We start from the raw sequence: 15,690 nt of genomic DNA, 5'->3' as shown, positions 1-15,690 counted from the left end.
ACTTATGAAGGAGAAGTTTCAGATCGAACGGAACGGTATTTAGTGACTGATTATAACAATAATACTTATGAAGGAGAAGTTTCTGATCGGACAGAACGGTATTCAGTGACTGATTATAACGGTAACTACTTATGAAGAAGTTTCAGATCGAACGGAACGGTATTTAGTGACTGATTATAACAATAATACTTCTCCTTCATAAGTTTCTGATCGGTCAGAACGGTATTCAGTGACTGATTATAACGATAACTACTTATGAAGGAGAAGTTTCTGATCGGACAGAACGGTATTCAGTGACTGATTATAACGGTAACTACTTATGAAGGAGAAGTTTCTGATCCGAGAGAACGGTATTCAGTGACTGATTATAACAGTAACTACTTATGAAGGAGAAGTTTCTGATCGGACAGAACGGTATTCAGTGACTGATTATAACAGTAACTAGTTCTCCTTCATAAGTTTCTGATCGGTCAGAACGGTATTCAGTGACTGATTATAACGGTAACGACTTATGAAGGAGAAGTTTCAGATCGAACGGAACGGTATTTAGTGACTGATTATAACAGTAACTACTTATGAAGGAGAAGTTTCTGATCGGACAGAACGGTATTCAGTAAAAGAAGGAATATTTGTAAATAGGTAGAGCATTATTGGGATGATTAAATTTTTGTGATTATTTAAAAGAATATTTGAATATTAAAATACGATTTGTAATTGAATATAAAATGTTAAATTAACAAAGAAAAGTTTGCAATTCATCGTAAGAATTTTTCGATCTGTTTGTGATTATGTAGAGTGAAGAAGGTTTACTGTAGAATGGAACAACTTTCACTTGTTAATAGTGAAGTAATGATAAAATAGGCCAAAACAATAGTTCGAAATTGAAAAAAAAAATGATTTTTTGACAGAATATTGTTTCACTGATGAAAAACGTTTGAAATAGGAGCAAAAAAGTGCAGGAGGTATCTTGTGAGTAGAGGACGAAAGAGTGATGTTTATTTAGAAAAATAGCAACAGTCCATGATAAGCACCAGTTTATAAGAAAACAAGATATTATACATGTTAGGTGTTTTAAAGAAATATATTTTTTGAAAAGCTGTGAACAGAAACTCGGACGAATAAATGAAGCACGATTAGCACAAGTAAAATAAAAATTTTTGTGACAAAGTGAAAGAGTAAAATAGATAATAAAACACGCATTTTGTTTTGTATTACTTTATCTCATTTGGGTTTACATAAAAATGCGTTTTTTTAGTTTCTACGTATAAAACTTGGTTAAGCGGATATTTTTCCTTTAAATATTGTTTAAAGCCGGTGAGGGCACCTTCCCTAAATGTTTTTAAGAATATTTTCAAATTCCCTACCCCACTTAAGATAATGTTTTAAAGAAAAAGTTACTACCTCATTTTTTATAGAAAAGTTATTAAATCGTTGAAATAGCTATCCCGTGCAGAAGATAAGAAAACATATTGACACTCCTTATTTTCTCAAACTACAAATCCCTATTTTGACTCCATTAAAATTGATAAGTACTGTAGACATGGAGTCAAAATAGGGATTGGTAGCTTGAGAAACTAATGTAGATACTATTTCCAGCCTAGTTTATTTACTTTTCTTAGAGTCCCTAGTTGTAGGCTTGAAAATATAATCTGTGAATTTTGATCCAACTTGTTTCTGTACTTTTTTTGACGATCCCTATTCCCCTCTTTAAATTAACAATATTTAATTGTCTTGTCTTACAGTACTGTGCAAAAGTGTTAGGACAAAAACAAAAATTAGATTTCAGGCTACTTTCAAAGAACAATGGAAGGTAAATCGCAGGTGAAACATCAACATTTTATTAATCTTCTTATTTTGTACAACAGAAAATCAGTGGAAGTGCTTGAGCTCAGCAAACAACCCCCATGTTGCTGCAGACAGTCTTTCAGGCATTGTTGCAACATACTTAATTAATCAAAGTGCTTTGGGATTTTACTACAAATGTCTCTAATACACCCCCATAAAGTTTCTTTAGAAGTAACTTTTGATTTGTCAAGTTTTTGATCTATCAGATCCCAGATCTGTTCAATTGGGTTGAGATCGGGGCTCTCTTGGGGTCATTGCACCATTTAAATGAGTCCAGCAGCTTTTCTGTTAGCTAAGTAATTTCTACATGGGTTGGATGTGTGTTTGGGGTCATTATCGTCTTGTTAGTAGAATCATTTACCAATAATACGCACACCACTGGGTATACCATGACGGATCAGTAATTGCACTGGTCCATTACTCCATCTATATTACAAATATCTCCTGTCGTCTCAGCAGAAAAACAACCCCAAACCATCATACTGTCTTCCCTATGCTTCATGGTAGGTGCTATACATTGAGGTAAGTATCTTTCACATTTCTTCCGTTGGATTTAAAACCTACGTTTTGAACCAAATATTTTAAACTTGGACTCATCCGACCATAACACCCTTTTCCAATCATCAACAGTCCAGTTTTTATACATTTTAGCAAATTTCAGTCTCTTGACAATACTTGGAGATCGAAGTAAAGGTTTTTAGCTGCTACACGATTAAATAATCCGTTTTCGTTGAGTCTTCTTGAAATTGTAGATCTGGACACTTTTCTGTCATTTGATACATGGTAGTTTATCTCATGCTGGAGATCAGTGGCAGTCTTCCTTCTGTTCAGAAAGCTGCATAAATGATGATACTTAACATCATTATCAGCGAGTTTCAAATTGACCTGTCTTGGTCTCATAATCTAGGGTGTACTTGACAGTGTTTGGGGAACATAAGTCTGCAGCAATTTGTCGGAGAGCCCAACCAGCATCAAGTAAAGCTTTTATGCGAACTTTATGCTCTAGTGACAATTCTTTTACGCTCTTTGGGCCGTGGCATGACAACAAAACTTAATATATAGTGTTAAACACTGTTTTTATCAACGTTTATTTGTGCAGTGCTAATAAACTGATTTTCAGTGATTCACTGTTTTTCATTGTGTCTCTATTTAATTTCTTTAAACGATACGTGAAACGGAATAAACCGAGAGAATAAAGTATACGAAAAAGTCAAATGTAATATGTAAGAAGTAACGAATCCTTTCACATCTCACTTTTTGTGGCAAGAATCCGGATATGTTGAATATGAAACGGTTTTTTTAAAGATTTGCAATGAAGATAGTGAACACCGATCGGAGATTAAAACTCCGAACACTCACAACGAGTTTTTATACCTACTTATTAACTACACACACTCTTCGATGTCCAACAGAAACAGAAGTGATTATAACACCATTCTGCTTTTTATACATTGTTCTTAATAGAAGAATCCAGATTGAAGAACAATGTACAATATTTTCTTCGTCAAATGTCTAGAAACCTTTTCACTGGTGACGACAGGGTCAATCACACAACACGAGGACAGCCCTCATATCAATCAGATAAGCCATACCAACCATATAATACTGTAATGTAACGCCACACAGCCCAATAAAGGATAGGCGATGAATCATAGTGTATTACTGATATAATTGCGACGAGACAGCCCATACCTGGACACAGGATGTTAGTCGGTGATTACCTGCATATTTCATGCGAAACGAACGCCAGAAACGTAAAATAAACCAAAACCTTAGATTTTCTTCTAAACATATCAAACAGCAATATTATACACTTAAAACAATTTTAACGTTTCACACACAACGGGAGCAAAAAATTATATGCAACATCCCTCATTAACTAGTCAATCACGTGATATCAAGGGAAGCTAACTTCGCAACAATGCTATCTAAACATCCACTGAAAAAGCTGCTTTAGTCGAAAAAGGGGAAACGCTAAACAACCATCCGGGTATATTTTATTTTACACGGTGATTGGGTGTTTTCCTTCCTTCGATTTTGTAGATTTTGCGTGTCAACGGGTTGCTTCAAGAGACGCACACTGATTCAACTTATTTATACGACCGGCAAATTAAAAATGGGAAGGTAAATTTACGTGTCTGTCTTTGAATTTTGTCGTCTCACCCTCTTTTTAGACAAAATAATTACATTTCTAAATAAAATTTAAAAAAATTGCCGACTTCTCCTTAGACCAGAAATAACAAGAGTGAATCCTTAATTGCCGCTGTACTTGAAATTCTTTTAGGCAGGATTAGTGTAAACTAATCTATGAGACCTTGGGCCCCCTCAAATATGTCGATCGAAAGGGTTTAACTTATTGAGTCCAAAACTGTAATTAGACCTCAAATCGGCCAAGTGATGACGGAGCTATGAGCTAAACGTTTGTATTTGAAAAACTCAGAGCCATTCAATGAGCCGCTATGCAAGCATGGCATGGCATATTTATATTACCTTATATATAGGGATTGTCCCAAGGGTGTTGCAGTTATAATACCAAACTATTGCATTATGCTGTGTTAGTAGTAAATTCAACATTTACTATATTTGTGTTGAAAATGTTCATAGTTTAATAATTTCAATAGTTGATTATTTCTTAGTTAATCTATTATGGAATTTTGTTAATTTTATTATAGAAAGCTGGAGCGGATGCTTTGGAACTGAATCTGTCCTGCCCCCACGGAATGGGAGAGAAAGGGATGGGCTTAGCTTGTGGACAGGTGAAGTGGTATTCTTTATCATAATACGTTTTCGGGTAATATAGTTCTCATCAAAAGAGTGATTTAGTGGTGCTACTAAATGTTTGTTCATTTCCGGTTTGTTTCTATTAATCAATAGACTTTATTTTACCTTTAACTCGTTTACATCTTTACTTGTAACTGTGACCATAAAATATTCTTTCCCTGGCGATCAATTACACTGTTTCAAAGCAAATATGTTATAATACTAGATATCTAGTTTGATCTAAAATTCTTAGGTTCCTTAATTCTTTATTCTAAGGATCGCATAGTAGATCCTAAAATACCTAGACTTACATCTAGAATATTGATGCTATATTTAACATTACAAAAATATTAATCCTAATTCATGGTTTTAGTAAACAGATCAGCATAATTTTAGTATATGACTTTTTATACATCTTCATAAATTCTTTTTTTTTTCACATTAAAAGACACTTCTCAAGTACGATATAATAATAACCACTGTTTTTAAAATTGTAACAGATATATCTTTATTTAAGTCAATTTCGGTGAATTATTCTTTTATAATTCAAATTAAATTTACTAGAAATTCATTCATTCTTTCTTAAAATGCCCCCAGTGGCACAGCGGTATGTCTACAGACTTACAACGCTAGAATCCGAGTTTCGATACCCGTGGTGAGCAGAGCACAGATAGCCCATTGTCTAGCTTTGTGCTTAATTACAAATAAACAATCTTTCTTATAAACCATCTTACATATTTTATAATTCTTTAATTGCATTACAAAAATTATTACCAATGATAAAATCTCTATGAACTAAAATGTTAATTAAACTCACTTTACATATATACCAGGAACAAAACTATTGTAATGAAAGGATAAACCAGAAAACGTTTTATTATGAAAAGTTTCAAACTGTAACTCATTCTTATAGGGTTATAAAAGTAAATTTAAAAATGATAATTTGAACTTTTCTTGTTGTTATATATTCTTGAGTTTTTGTTTATATAATTTATAAAATTATCAGTTTGATCTTTTCTAAAAATAGGTTTCCCCATGGCTCAGCGGTAAGTTTCTAGATTTGTACGCTAAAAACAGAGTTTCGATACCCGTAGTGAGGACAACACAGATACCCTTGTGCAGCTTTGTACTTAACTAAGAAAACCAAACAAGCGATTTTCTAAATATAATAAAGGGGTCATCTATATATATCATATAATAAATATGTTTAAAATCTTCAGGTCATTCTTTTAACCACTGTTTATCAAAGTAACATAAAAACAGTTATAATAAAATCATGCTTATCTAAACTACACTACTACACATTTTATCTTATCATATATTTCACCAATAAATCTGACAATTTTTTAAAATATGTTTTAATTATCAATATTATGAATAAATTAAAACACGTCCAACGTCTCTTCTAACGGTATGTTCGTAAAAAGTGATTCAATACAAGGCTAGCGCACTAAACATTAAAACACTATTGCTAAGCTTTAAGGGTTTTAATTTATCTAGAAAGTGGACTGTGTCGTTAATAATATATGTATTCGTATTAAATTATTGGACGTAATGAACGAAATAACCTGCTAACTCATGATTATACGTACCTAGTGGACACCACTCTTTGTTAAAGTGAGCCATTTAGCCTTAACCTCGAATATTCAGTTGCATTTACAACAGCTGGCTTTAAAATCTAATAAACAATAATTTTCTCTTTTTTTTTTGGTAAGCTCAAAATCGAATTTTGTTTCATTATAAAAAATCCCCATTACTTTATTAATATAATAATTTTATTAAACAGTAACATTCTCATTATCTGATTTATCAATAACTATTATTTCACTTGTACATTGTTCCTGTAACTCATCCTAGTACTTTAATTTATAGCTATTTCTATTTCTGACTAAGCTGTTAAAGCATTCTATTGCCTAATTTTAAACCACTGACTAGAGGAACAGCATCTAGTCGTTAGCACATTACCATTTACTAAAAGGAACAGAAAGTTAAGCAAGGCTGAATACCATGCTCTGAAAGCTTTAAAAACTGTAAGTACTTTGTAATCACTAAAGCGGATAAAGGTAATGGGGTTGCGATTTTAAGTAACGTGAATTACATGAACAAAGTGAAAGCTATTTTAAGTAATAGGGATAAATAGAAATTAGGAGTGATCAGACAGCAACAAGGGAAGCTTAACTTAAGAGATATATTTCAAAGTTAAAAAATATGGTGTCATAATAAAATAATTTTACCAAAATTACATATCGTAGATTTAAAAGTGTGACGTTTTGTAAGGTTCACAAACAAGGATATCCAGTTAGACCAGCTGTTTCTAGAATCAGCCTTTAGCAATATTGTTGACATATTTTTGAGAGTTTGTACAGAATAAATATTCTGTTTAGAATGGTTTTGAATTTGTTAATAGCTTAAAAGAGACACAATTTAATAACTGTATTAACTGAGATAGTTAAAATATCTAAAAGAAACATAATTTAATAACTATATTAACTGAGATAGTTATAATATCGAATCACTATTTACAAATATACCTCTACAAGAAATCATTAATCTGTGTGGTAACCTCATGTTTGTTGAGAATGTTTTGTTTCAAAACATAAGAGTGTTTTAAATGCATCTTTAGTTATACTGTGTACAAATTTAATCTCATTTAATGTTTAACGGTAAAATCTACGAATATACTGATGGAGTGGCTATGAGATCAGCTATGCTCATGGCTTTGGTGTCATTTTCCAGTTTCTCCAAGAAAAAAGTCTGGTTACAGTCCTGTCCTGAACATTTTAAACCTGTGATATTTGATAATGTTAAATCGATTATTGAATTTATACAGTTTTTAAATGGTAAATATCGCAGTATAAAATATAATATTCAAAATTAACAGACTGACAAACTCCAGTTTCTAGAAAATTAAGAAAAAATATCAAAGAGCAAGTAAATGTTTCTTTAAAACAGAATCTAAGTTAAAAGGGCTCTTCAACTTTAAAGACAAAGTCCATTAGACACCTCGCTAGTGAAATGTGAGTTTACTTTCCACAGGTGTAACCAGGGATATATTATATTAACTGCTAGAAATCCCTGTAATCAAATAAAGTTACACTGTTACGCTAAATCCTATACAACACTAGAAATATTACCAACTACTATCTGAATGAATGTGATGTTGTGCCTACCTCCAGTTTTTCCCTCGTTATTCTTCATTCCAAAGATAAGTTTCACCTTAGAATACCAGAGTAGAATATTTTCCCTCTAAACCGTGCAGAAGATGAACGCACTCTCACTACATCTTCAATTGTAAAAACACGAAGAAAAGAACAAAACGTGAACTTCAATCTTTGAACATTTCGTAGAATGTAAACTTAAACGTAGAATACAGACATGACAGATGGTTAGAGTTGTATATCAGTGTCCATATTCTTGGTGTAAGTCTAGGAATATTAGATCTATTATGAAACCCTGAGAATCAAGAATTAACAAACATATGAATTTTAGATAAAACCCGTACTCTAGTATTAAGGACAGTATGATGTAGCCCCGAGGAAAGAGTATTTTAATATTATTGCTAAAGGTAAAAATATAAATGAGTTAAGGACAAAGTATATTGATAACTAAAAGACAACTAGAATTTAACAATCTAGAAGCGCCACTGAATTGCTTTTATTGGCTTAAACCATCCAGTCTTTACTTCTGACAAACAAGTAAATTAAACGAGACTTGCAGATAATTTTAAATATAATTTTTGTATTGACATGAAAACAAATGATAACCGAATAGCTTGAAGTTACAGAAATAAGTTTTGAATTTTTATTAACAAACGCATGACTTGTTTATCTTATATAATGAAAGGCTTGATCTCTGGTCAAATAATTATGTAGATTGGCCACAGATTAATAGTTTATACGGACATTTTAAATGTGATTGTCTAGTAAATGCCTTTATCTTGAAAATTAATTCAACCATGGATGCAGTGTTGCCAGATCTAAAACGTGAAACTATCAAATTGGAACCTTAAAATTATTGTATTTAAAAAAATATCGTGCTGCAAATATTTAAGCATATGCCAGTTGAAGTCTTTTTTTATACCAATTATGACATCAAGTTGACCTGTATTGTCTACTGTATCATCATAATCCTGCGTTATCCTGCATGATACTGCCCACTATTGCGTTTTGTTTACCTTTCTGTTTGTTCTTCAGAAAACACTACATACTATGGGTATTCTTTCGTCTTTGCTGTTCAGCTCTCTTGTCTAACACTAATATAGTATTTTATTTAAATGTTTTAGAAATCATTCACATGTGCTTGCCTTCAATCTTTTTTAATTGTGCTAGTCTGCCCGTGCACCTATTTTACGACGTTGTGTAAAGGCGGTTAGAACTGAACGTCATCATAACACATAAACACACGGAGGCAATAGATCAAATGATCCAGTAATGTTGATGTCTGTCTTATATTATAATGAAATCGTTGGATGTGTTCTTGTAAAACTGCGGAAATATATGTATTAATATTTTGCCGACTCCTAGCTATAAGAAAGCGATGAGATGTTTCAAATGTAATGAGATGAGAAAAATATCGTACATTGTGAGCACCTTTCAAAATTATCATAGAGATATGATAATTATCGTACATCTATATCGTACATTGTGAGCACCTTTCAAAATTATCATACAAATATGATAATTATCGTACATCTGGCAAAACTGCATCGATGGAAAAAAAAGTGTATAAACTAGATATTTGAATTGAAACTTTCCATACAATGTAAGTTGTAATAAACTAGATATTTGAATTGAAACTTTCCATACAAAGTAAGTTGTTATAAACTAGATATTTGAATTAAGACTTTCCATACAAAGTAAGTTGTAATAAACTAGATATTTGAATTAAGACTTTCCATACAAAGTAAGTTGTAATAAACTAGATATTTGAATTGAAACTTTCCATACAAAGTAAGTTGTAATAAACTAGATATTTGAATTGAAACTTTCCATACAGAGTAAGTTATAATAAACTAGATATTTGAATTGAAACTTTCCATACAGAGTAAGTTATAATAAACTAGATATTTGAATTGAAACTTTCCATACAAAGTAAGTTGAAATAAACTAGATATTTGAATTGAAACTTTCCATACAAAGTAAGTTGAAATAAACTAGATATTTGAATTGAAACTTTCCATACAGAGTAAGTTGTAATAAACTAGATATTTGAATTGAAACTCTCCATACAGAGTAAGTTGAAATAAACTAGATATTTGAATTGAAACTTTCCATACAGAGTAAGTTGTAATAAACTAGATATTTGAATTGAAACTCTCCATACAAAGTAAGTTGTAATACTACATATTACATAAATGTTGTATTTATTCTTTCCTCCTAGAGTCCTGAGTTGGTTCACAATATTTGTTCGTGGGTGCGAGAAGCTGTAAAACTTCCGTTTTTCGCCAAATTGACACCTAACGTCACTGACATTGTTTCCATCGCAACAGCTGCTTATAATGGTAATAGACAACTTCATGTTATACTTACCCTGCCTGTTCTGTGACCAAAGGATGCTGCATCAATGAGGGGTCGCAAGGTGAGAGGAGATCAAAGGATACCGCTTAATGGTTACATACCTATTACGCAATATACAAATTATGTGGACATCTGAGGGTTTCATAACTATTATATAATATGCAAATTATGGGGACACCTGAAGGTTACATAACTTTTATGTAAGATGCACTAGAAGGCGCGTTGCTAGGGGTGACGTCATAGTTCCATGAAGTGGCAACAGAGGGCGCTGCTTCGTAGGAGGTAGGGTGACATCATAGTGAAATACCAGAGGGCATGTTACTATAGGCAGATGCTTCTGCTAAGGTTCTATAGATGGATTGTGTTACAAAGGGTAGTGTTTGTAAAGGCGAATGGTCTTACTGAGCATATTACATGTTTTACACAAGTGGCTGGTACTACTAGATAGATTGTGTTGGTAAGGTTCTATAGGCAGACGGTGTTACTGAGATTCTATAGGCGGATAGTGCTAGTAGGTACTATAGGGTGTGTTTTACAAAGGCAGATGGGGTTTCTATAGAAGATAGTGTTATTATAATTCCGTAGGGCTGCATACAGACTTCAACTTGTATCAACTTATATTCATAGTTTTAATTTATAGATTACATATATTTCTATAGGCGGATAGTGTTATCAACATATTTAACATTCTGTGAAAAAGTTTTTATCAATCTAATATTTCGTTTTTATAAATATTGTTAGTATAGCCAATTGTGTTTGTTATGATTTAATACACATTCAACATACTGTAGTATATTTAATTCAGAACGCATTTGTTTATCCACAAATGTTCTTTAGTGCGGAACATTTCTTTACTATTCGCGTGCGGATAGCAAAGAAATGCTCCACACTAAGTAAACTTTGTGGATACTGCGGTATAATATTCGATTTTATATTTAATTTGCAAAACATACTTTTTAAAATTACCATCCTGAAAAGGACATTTACACTTAATTTCCTAAATATTATAAAATAATTTCATGTTTACCTGTATAAGTCAATTTGTTATACTAAAATATAAAGGGTCTACATAAATATTTGTGTTTAACTATTACTACTATACCCTTTATGTAAATATTTTCACTAATTTATGTGTAGAGCTTGTTTCTTGCTGAACTTTATTTATAAGGCTTTGTGGTTTTAGAGTCCAAGTTATAAACAAGCTTTCTTTATTCATAAATCAAAACGTCTACAACAACTATCTTGCACAGATTTCTAACTCGCACAAATACTCTTTAAGAAGTCCAATTCAAATGGCGTTGATAAGCTTTGTTAGGAAACGTAATGGGAAGGAGAGGTTCTCACACAGCTAAACAATCAGTCCCCTCTTAAAACTGGCAGAATAAATGGTCAATACCACTAAAAGGTCTGGAATTTTGTATGTAATTAAAAGTCCTTTCATGATTATGATTGTCAACACATAGGCATATACCTTTTTGGTAAGATACGTTATTTCTAGTTCTTACTATATGTACGAGACTAAAGTCATGTCAATTTATAATTTTTAAAATGTATATGTTTAATATTTGTTGAAATTTTATGACAGTATAACATTTAATCATATTAGTTCACCAAAGCATCAAATACATTTTTCACAAATGAACATAGTTTATAACTCTAACTGTAATAGTAATATGAACATAATTTACAGAATACGTATGAGTTAGGATATTTTCGTATATCAGTGTCTGTTGAAGTTTGTTTATTAAATATTTCAGTATGCTTGTAAAGTCTATGGTTTTACATTTTTGTTGTAAAGTATATTATGCGATGACAAACAGTAAAGATGTTGGAATAAGAATAATTACTTTATATATAATTAAAAGTCCTTTCAAGATTATGATTGTCAACTCTTTTTCGGTTATAAATTAATTTCATTTGTGAATTAAGTTGGACCTCTTAAAGAGTATTTGTGTGAGTTAGAAATCTGTGCAAGATAGTCGTTGTAGACGTTTTGACTTATGAATAAAGAAAGTTTGTTTATAACTTGTACTCTAAAACCACAAAGCCTTATAAATAAAGTTCCAAGCTAGAAAGAAACAATTTATGAAAATATCTACAGAAAAGGTAGAATAGTAATAGTTAAACACAAATATTCATGTAGACCCTTTACATTTTAGTATAACAAATTGACTTGTACAGCTAAACATGAAATTATTTTATATTTAGAGAATTAAATTAACGTCATTTTCAGGATAAAGTGTGTTTTACAAATGCAATATAGAAATGAAAACTACATTAATGTACGTTAAATGTGTAATAAATCATAAAAAACACAATTGATTATACTAACTGTCTCGTTCAATATTTATAAAAACGAAACGTTAGGTGTGATAAAACATTTTCAGCAGAATGCTAAATGTGTTAATAAAACCGTCTACCTATGAAACACCTCTAATACAGTTAGATATACAAATGAAAAACTATAAACATCAGTTGAAATCTGCATGCAGTACTATGGAAATACGGTAACACTGTCCATCTTTAGAAACACCATCTGACTTTGTTATACAAATAAATTTATAAATTAAAGCTATAATAAAATAAAATATTTTGTCAAGAACACTTTTATTGTTATGCTAAACTAATAAAGAAATGCAAATAATATATTTTAATTTGTAGGACATACAATTAAATCTATACATTCATGATGTAATCACAAGTTGAGACACATTGCGACACCCTATGATGAGCTCATTGAACTATCTGTTCATAAAACCACCATCCACTCTAACATCACTAATCTTACTAACACAAGTTGCTATCTGCACCATCTGATTTTGTAAAACACATGTTATACAATTCAATATATATAAGAAAATTATGAGCATAAGTTGTGACAAGTTGAAATCTGTATGCAGTTCTATGGAAGTCTAGTAACATTGTTTTCCTATACAAACACTATCCGTCTTTGTAAAACACACACACACAATACACCTAGTAAGACCATATGCTTATAGAACCTTAGTAATACTATCTGTCTATAAAACATTAGTAAGCAACCTATCTATAGAATCGTAGTAACACCATCCACCTAATGAATCTTAGTAACACCATCCACCCCTAGAACCTTAGTAACACCATCCACCTCTAGAACCTTAGTAATACAGTCCACCTACTAACAACATTTACCTTTGTAAAACATGCAGTACGCCTAGTTAGGCCATTTGCTTATACAAACTCTACCCTTAGTAATAAACTCCACCTAATGAACCTTAGTAACACCATCCACCTCTAGAACCTTAGTAACACAATCCACCTACTAACAACATTTACCTTTGTAAAACATGCAATACGCCTAGTTTGGCCATTTGCTTATACAAACTCTACCCTTAGTAATAAACTCCACCTAATGAACCTTAGTAACATCATCCACCTCTAGAACCTTAATAACACAATCCACCTACTAACAACATTTACCTTTGTAAAACATGCAATACGCCTAGTTAGACCATTTGCTTATACAAACTCTACCCTTAGTAATAAACTCCACCTAATGAACCTTAGTAACACCATCCACCTCTAGAACCTTAGTAACACAATCCACCTACTTTTACATTTGTAAAACATGCAATACGCCTAGTTAGGCCATTTGCTTATACAAACTATACCCTTAGTAATAAACTCCACCTAATGAACCTTAGTAGCGCTATCTGCTTGTGTAACCTTGGTAACCTATAGAACCTATGTAACATCATTTATCTATAGTCACAGACCCTCTCATATCGAATTATGATGTTGCCTCTCCCCTAAGAGAACAGCGCCCTTTGGTGCCACCTTGTGGAACTACGGCGTCATTCTTAGCAATGTACCATATAGTGCCACTTCTGGAACGTTTTCTCCCTCCGATGCCTATGACGTAATAGTTATGTCTCCCTCAAGTGTCGGCATAATTTTCATTTTACATATTAGTTATTTAACCCTCTGGTGTCAGCATAGTTTGAATGTTACATAACAGGTAAGTAACCCCCAGGCGACATCCATTGATCTCTACTCATCTGGCGATCCTTTGGGCACAGGACAGGCGGGGTAACTGCTTTTAGTTATCCAGAAGTTTATAAAGCAAGCATTGCTCATTACCAGTCTTGGTGAACTTCAAGTGGGAAAGGGACTTCCTATTTAATCTGACCACACGGATGTTAAAAAAGCGCTCCGAACTTCGGGGCCGTGGAAGATTAATACTTAATAGCCCACCCTCCTTCGGTTCTCTTGCTTTTGCTTGACATTCATGACATTCAAGTTGAAAAATCAAATATGCAAGGTTGTTATTTTATTATTGTTATCATTTAATTATTATTATTATATTATTCTTTATTTATTTATTTTTTTCTCAATTAGTTTTTCTAATATCTTGAGTGGGGACGAATATATTTTTTTCTGAACATCCCCGATTGTGTTCAGTCCTAATCAGTAGTTTAGGATTAAACGTTTTTAAGTCAAAATTACTACCCCGTTTTTTGGTTTGGTTGGTTTGGCTCGTGGATGTGCTTAGAGGGTAACGGTCAGATCCAAGTATTTGCTCAGACAAGAGTAACCCAAGAGTTGACAGTGTGTGTTGTTGAGCATATGGCTTTCGTCTAACCTGTAAGTTCAAAACTAGGAACGCCTATGTGCAAATAGTCCTTAAGTAGCCTAACACGTACTTCTGAAACAACAACAAAAAACAAAAAAGAAAATGGAGAAAATTACCCGACTGTCTGTTTAAATTGTAATTAGCTCACTGCTACTAGTAATACCTATTCCAATTAAACTTTAACCAAACGAACTGTTAAACAGGCCCTACAGACGTGATATGATGGTTCAGCTTTGAAGCTTTCAATTTTGTAAAGCACACATTTGTTTCTTAAATTCCATTAAGTCATGTGCTGGAATATATCAAGAAATCTGGAGTTTTACATAGCGTTATTAGACATATAGATAGTTACACCAGAAACATATTGTTATCTTTCTCACCAAGTAGCACATGGATAGTATTGTTGGTTTGTAGCTGTAATACTGTATCACATGGAGACTGTTCTCGATATGGAGCTGTAACACCTGGACAGTGTTATTGATAAAGAACTGTAATTTCGTAACCCATGGACAATGTTATTGATAAAGAGATGTAACTCAGTAACACTTGGACTCTGCTCTTGATAACGACCAGTAATAGAATATCAAATGGAGATTGTTCCTGATACAGTAGCACATCGAACATATTGAACTTTCATCAAAGTCTGTTTTTATTGGGAAAAGTTGGAATAATTATAATTATTTTCATTTATTACGCACGACAAACGTTAGATTTTAGTTGTTAAGATCAGAATTGGCTTATACATAAAACAAGTAAGATTTACCAACAACGAAACGTGCTTCCTGCAATTGACCAATACCTGTGTTTGTTTATTTATTTTTGTTAAATGGAGTCTTTTCAGCTATTAACTGATAGCTGGCCATTGTATTGTGTTTATATATGTGTGCTTATATACACTGAGTTTTCACAAGTAAATAGACACCTAATTTTTCGTCATTTAACTGATTTATGCTAACT

General features: G+C 32.3%; 1 protein-coding gene across 1 annotated transcript in view; it reads left to right on the top strand.

The window, feature by feature from the left end:
• The window catches only part of LOC106459229 (dihydropyrimidine dehydrogenase [NADP(+)]-like), a 66,917-nt gene that overhangs the window by 28,773 nt on the left and 22,454 nt on the right, over window positions 1-15,690 (top strand). Inside the window, exons 16-17 of the mRNA XM_013918832.2 lie at window positions 4,518-4,601; window positions 9,985-10,105. Coding sequence (XP_013774286.1) covers window positions 4,518-4,601; window positions 9,985-10,105 — 205 coding nt within the window. The remainder of the gene's footprint in view (window positions 1-4,517; window positions 4,602-9,984; window positions 10,106-15,690) is intronic.

This window comes from Limulus polyphemus, unplaced genomic scaffold, assembly GCF_000517525.1.
Source record: "Limulus polyphemus unplaced genomic scaffold, Limulus_polyphemus-2.1.2 Scaffold579, whole genome shotgun sequence".
Taxonomy (NCBI): Eukaryota; Metazoa; Arthropoda; class Merostomata; order Xiphosura; family Limulidae; genus Limulus; species Limulus polyphemus.
Note: the sequence above shows the minus strand (reverse complement) of the source record. Positions and strands in the feature narration are given on the sequence as shown.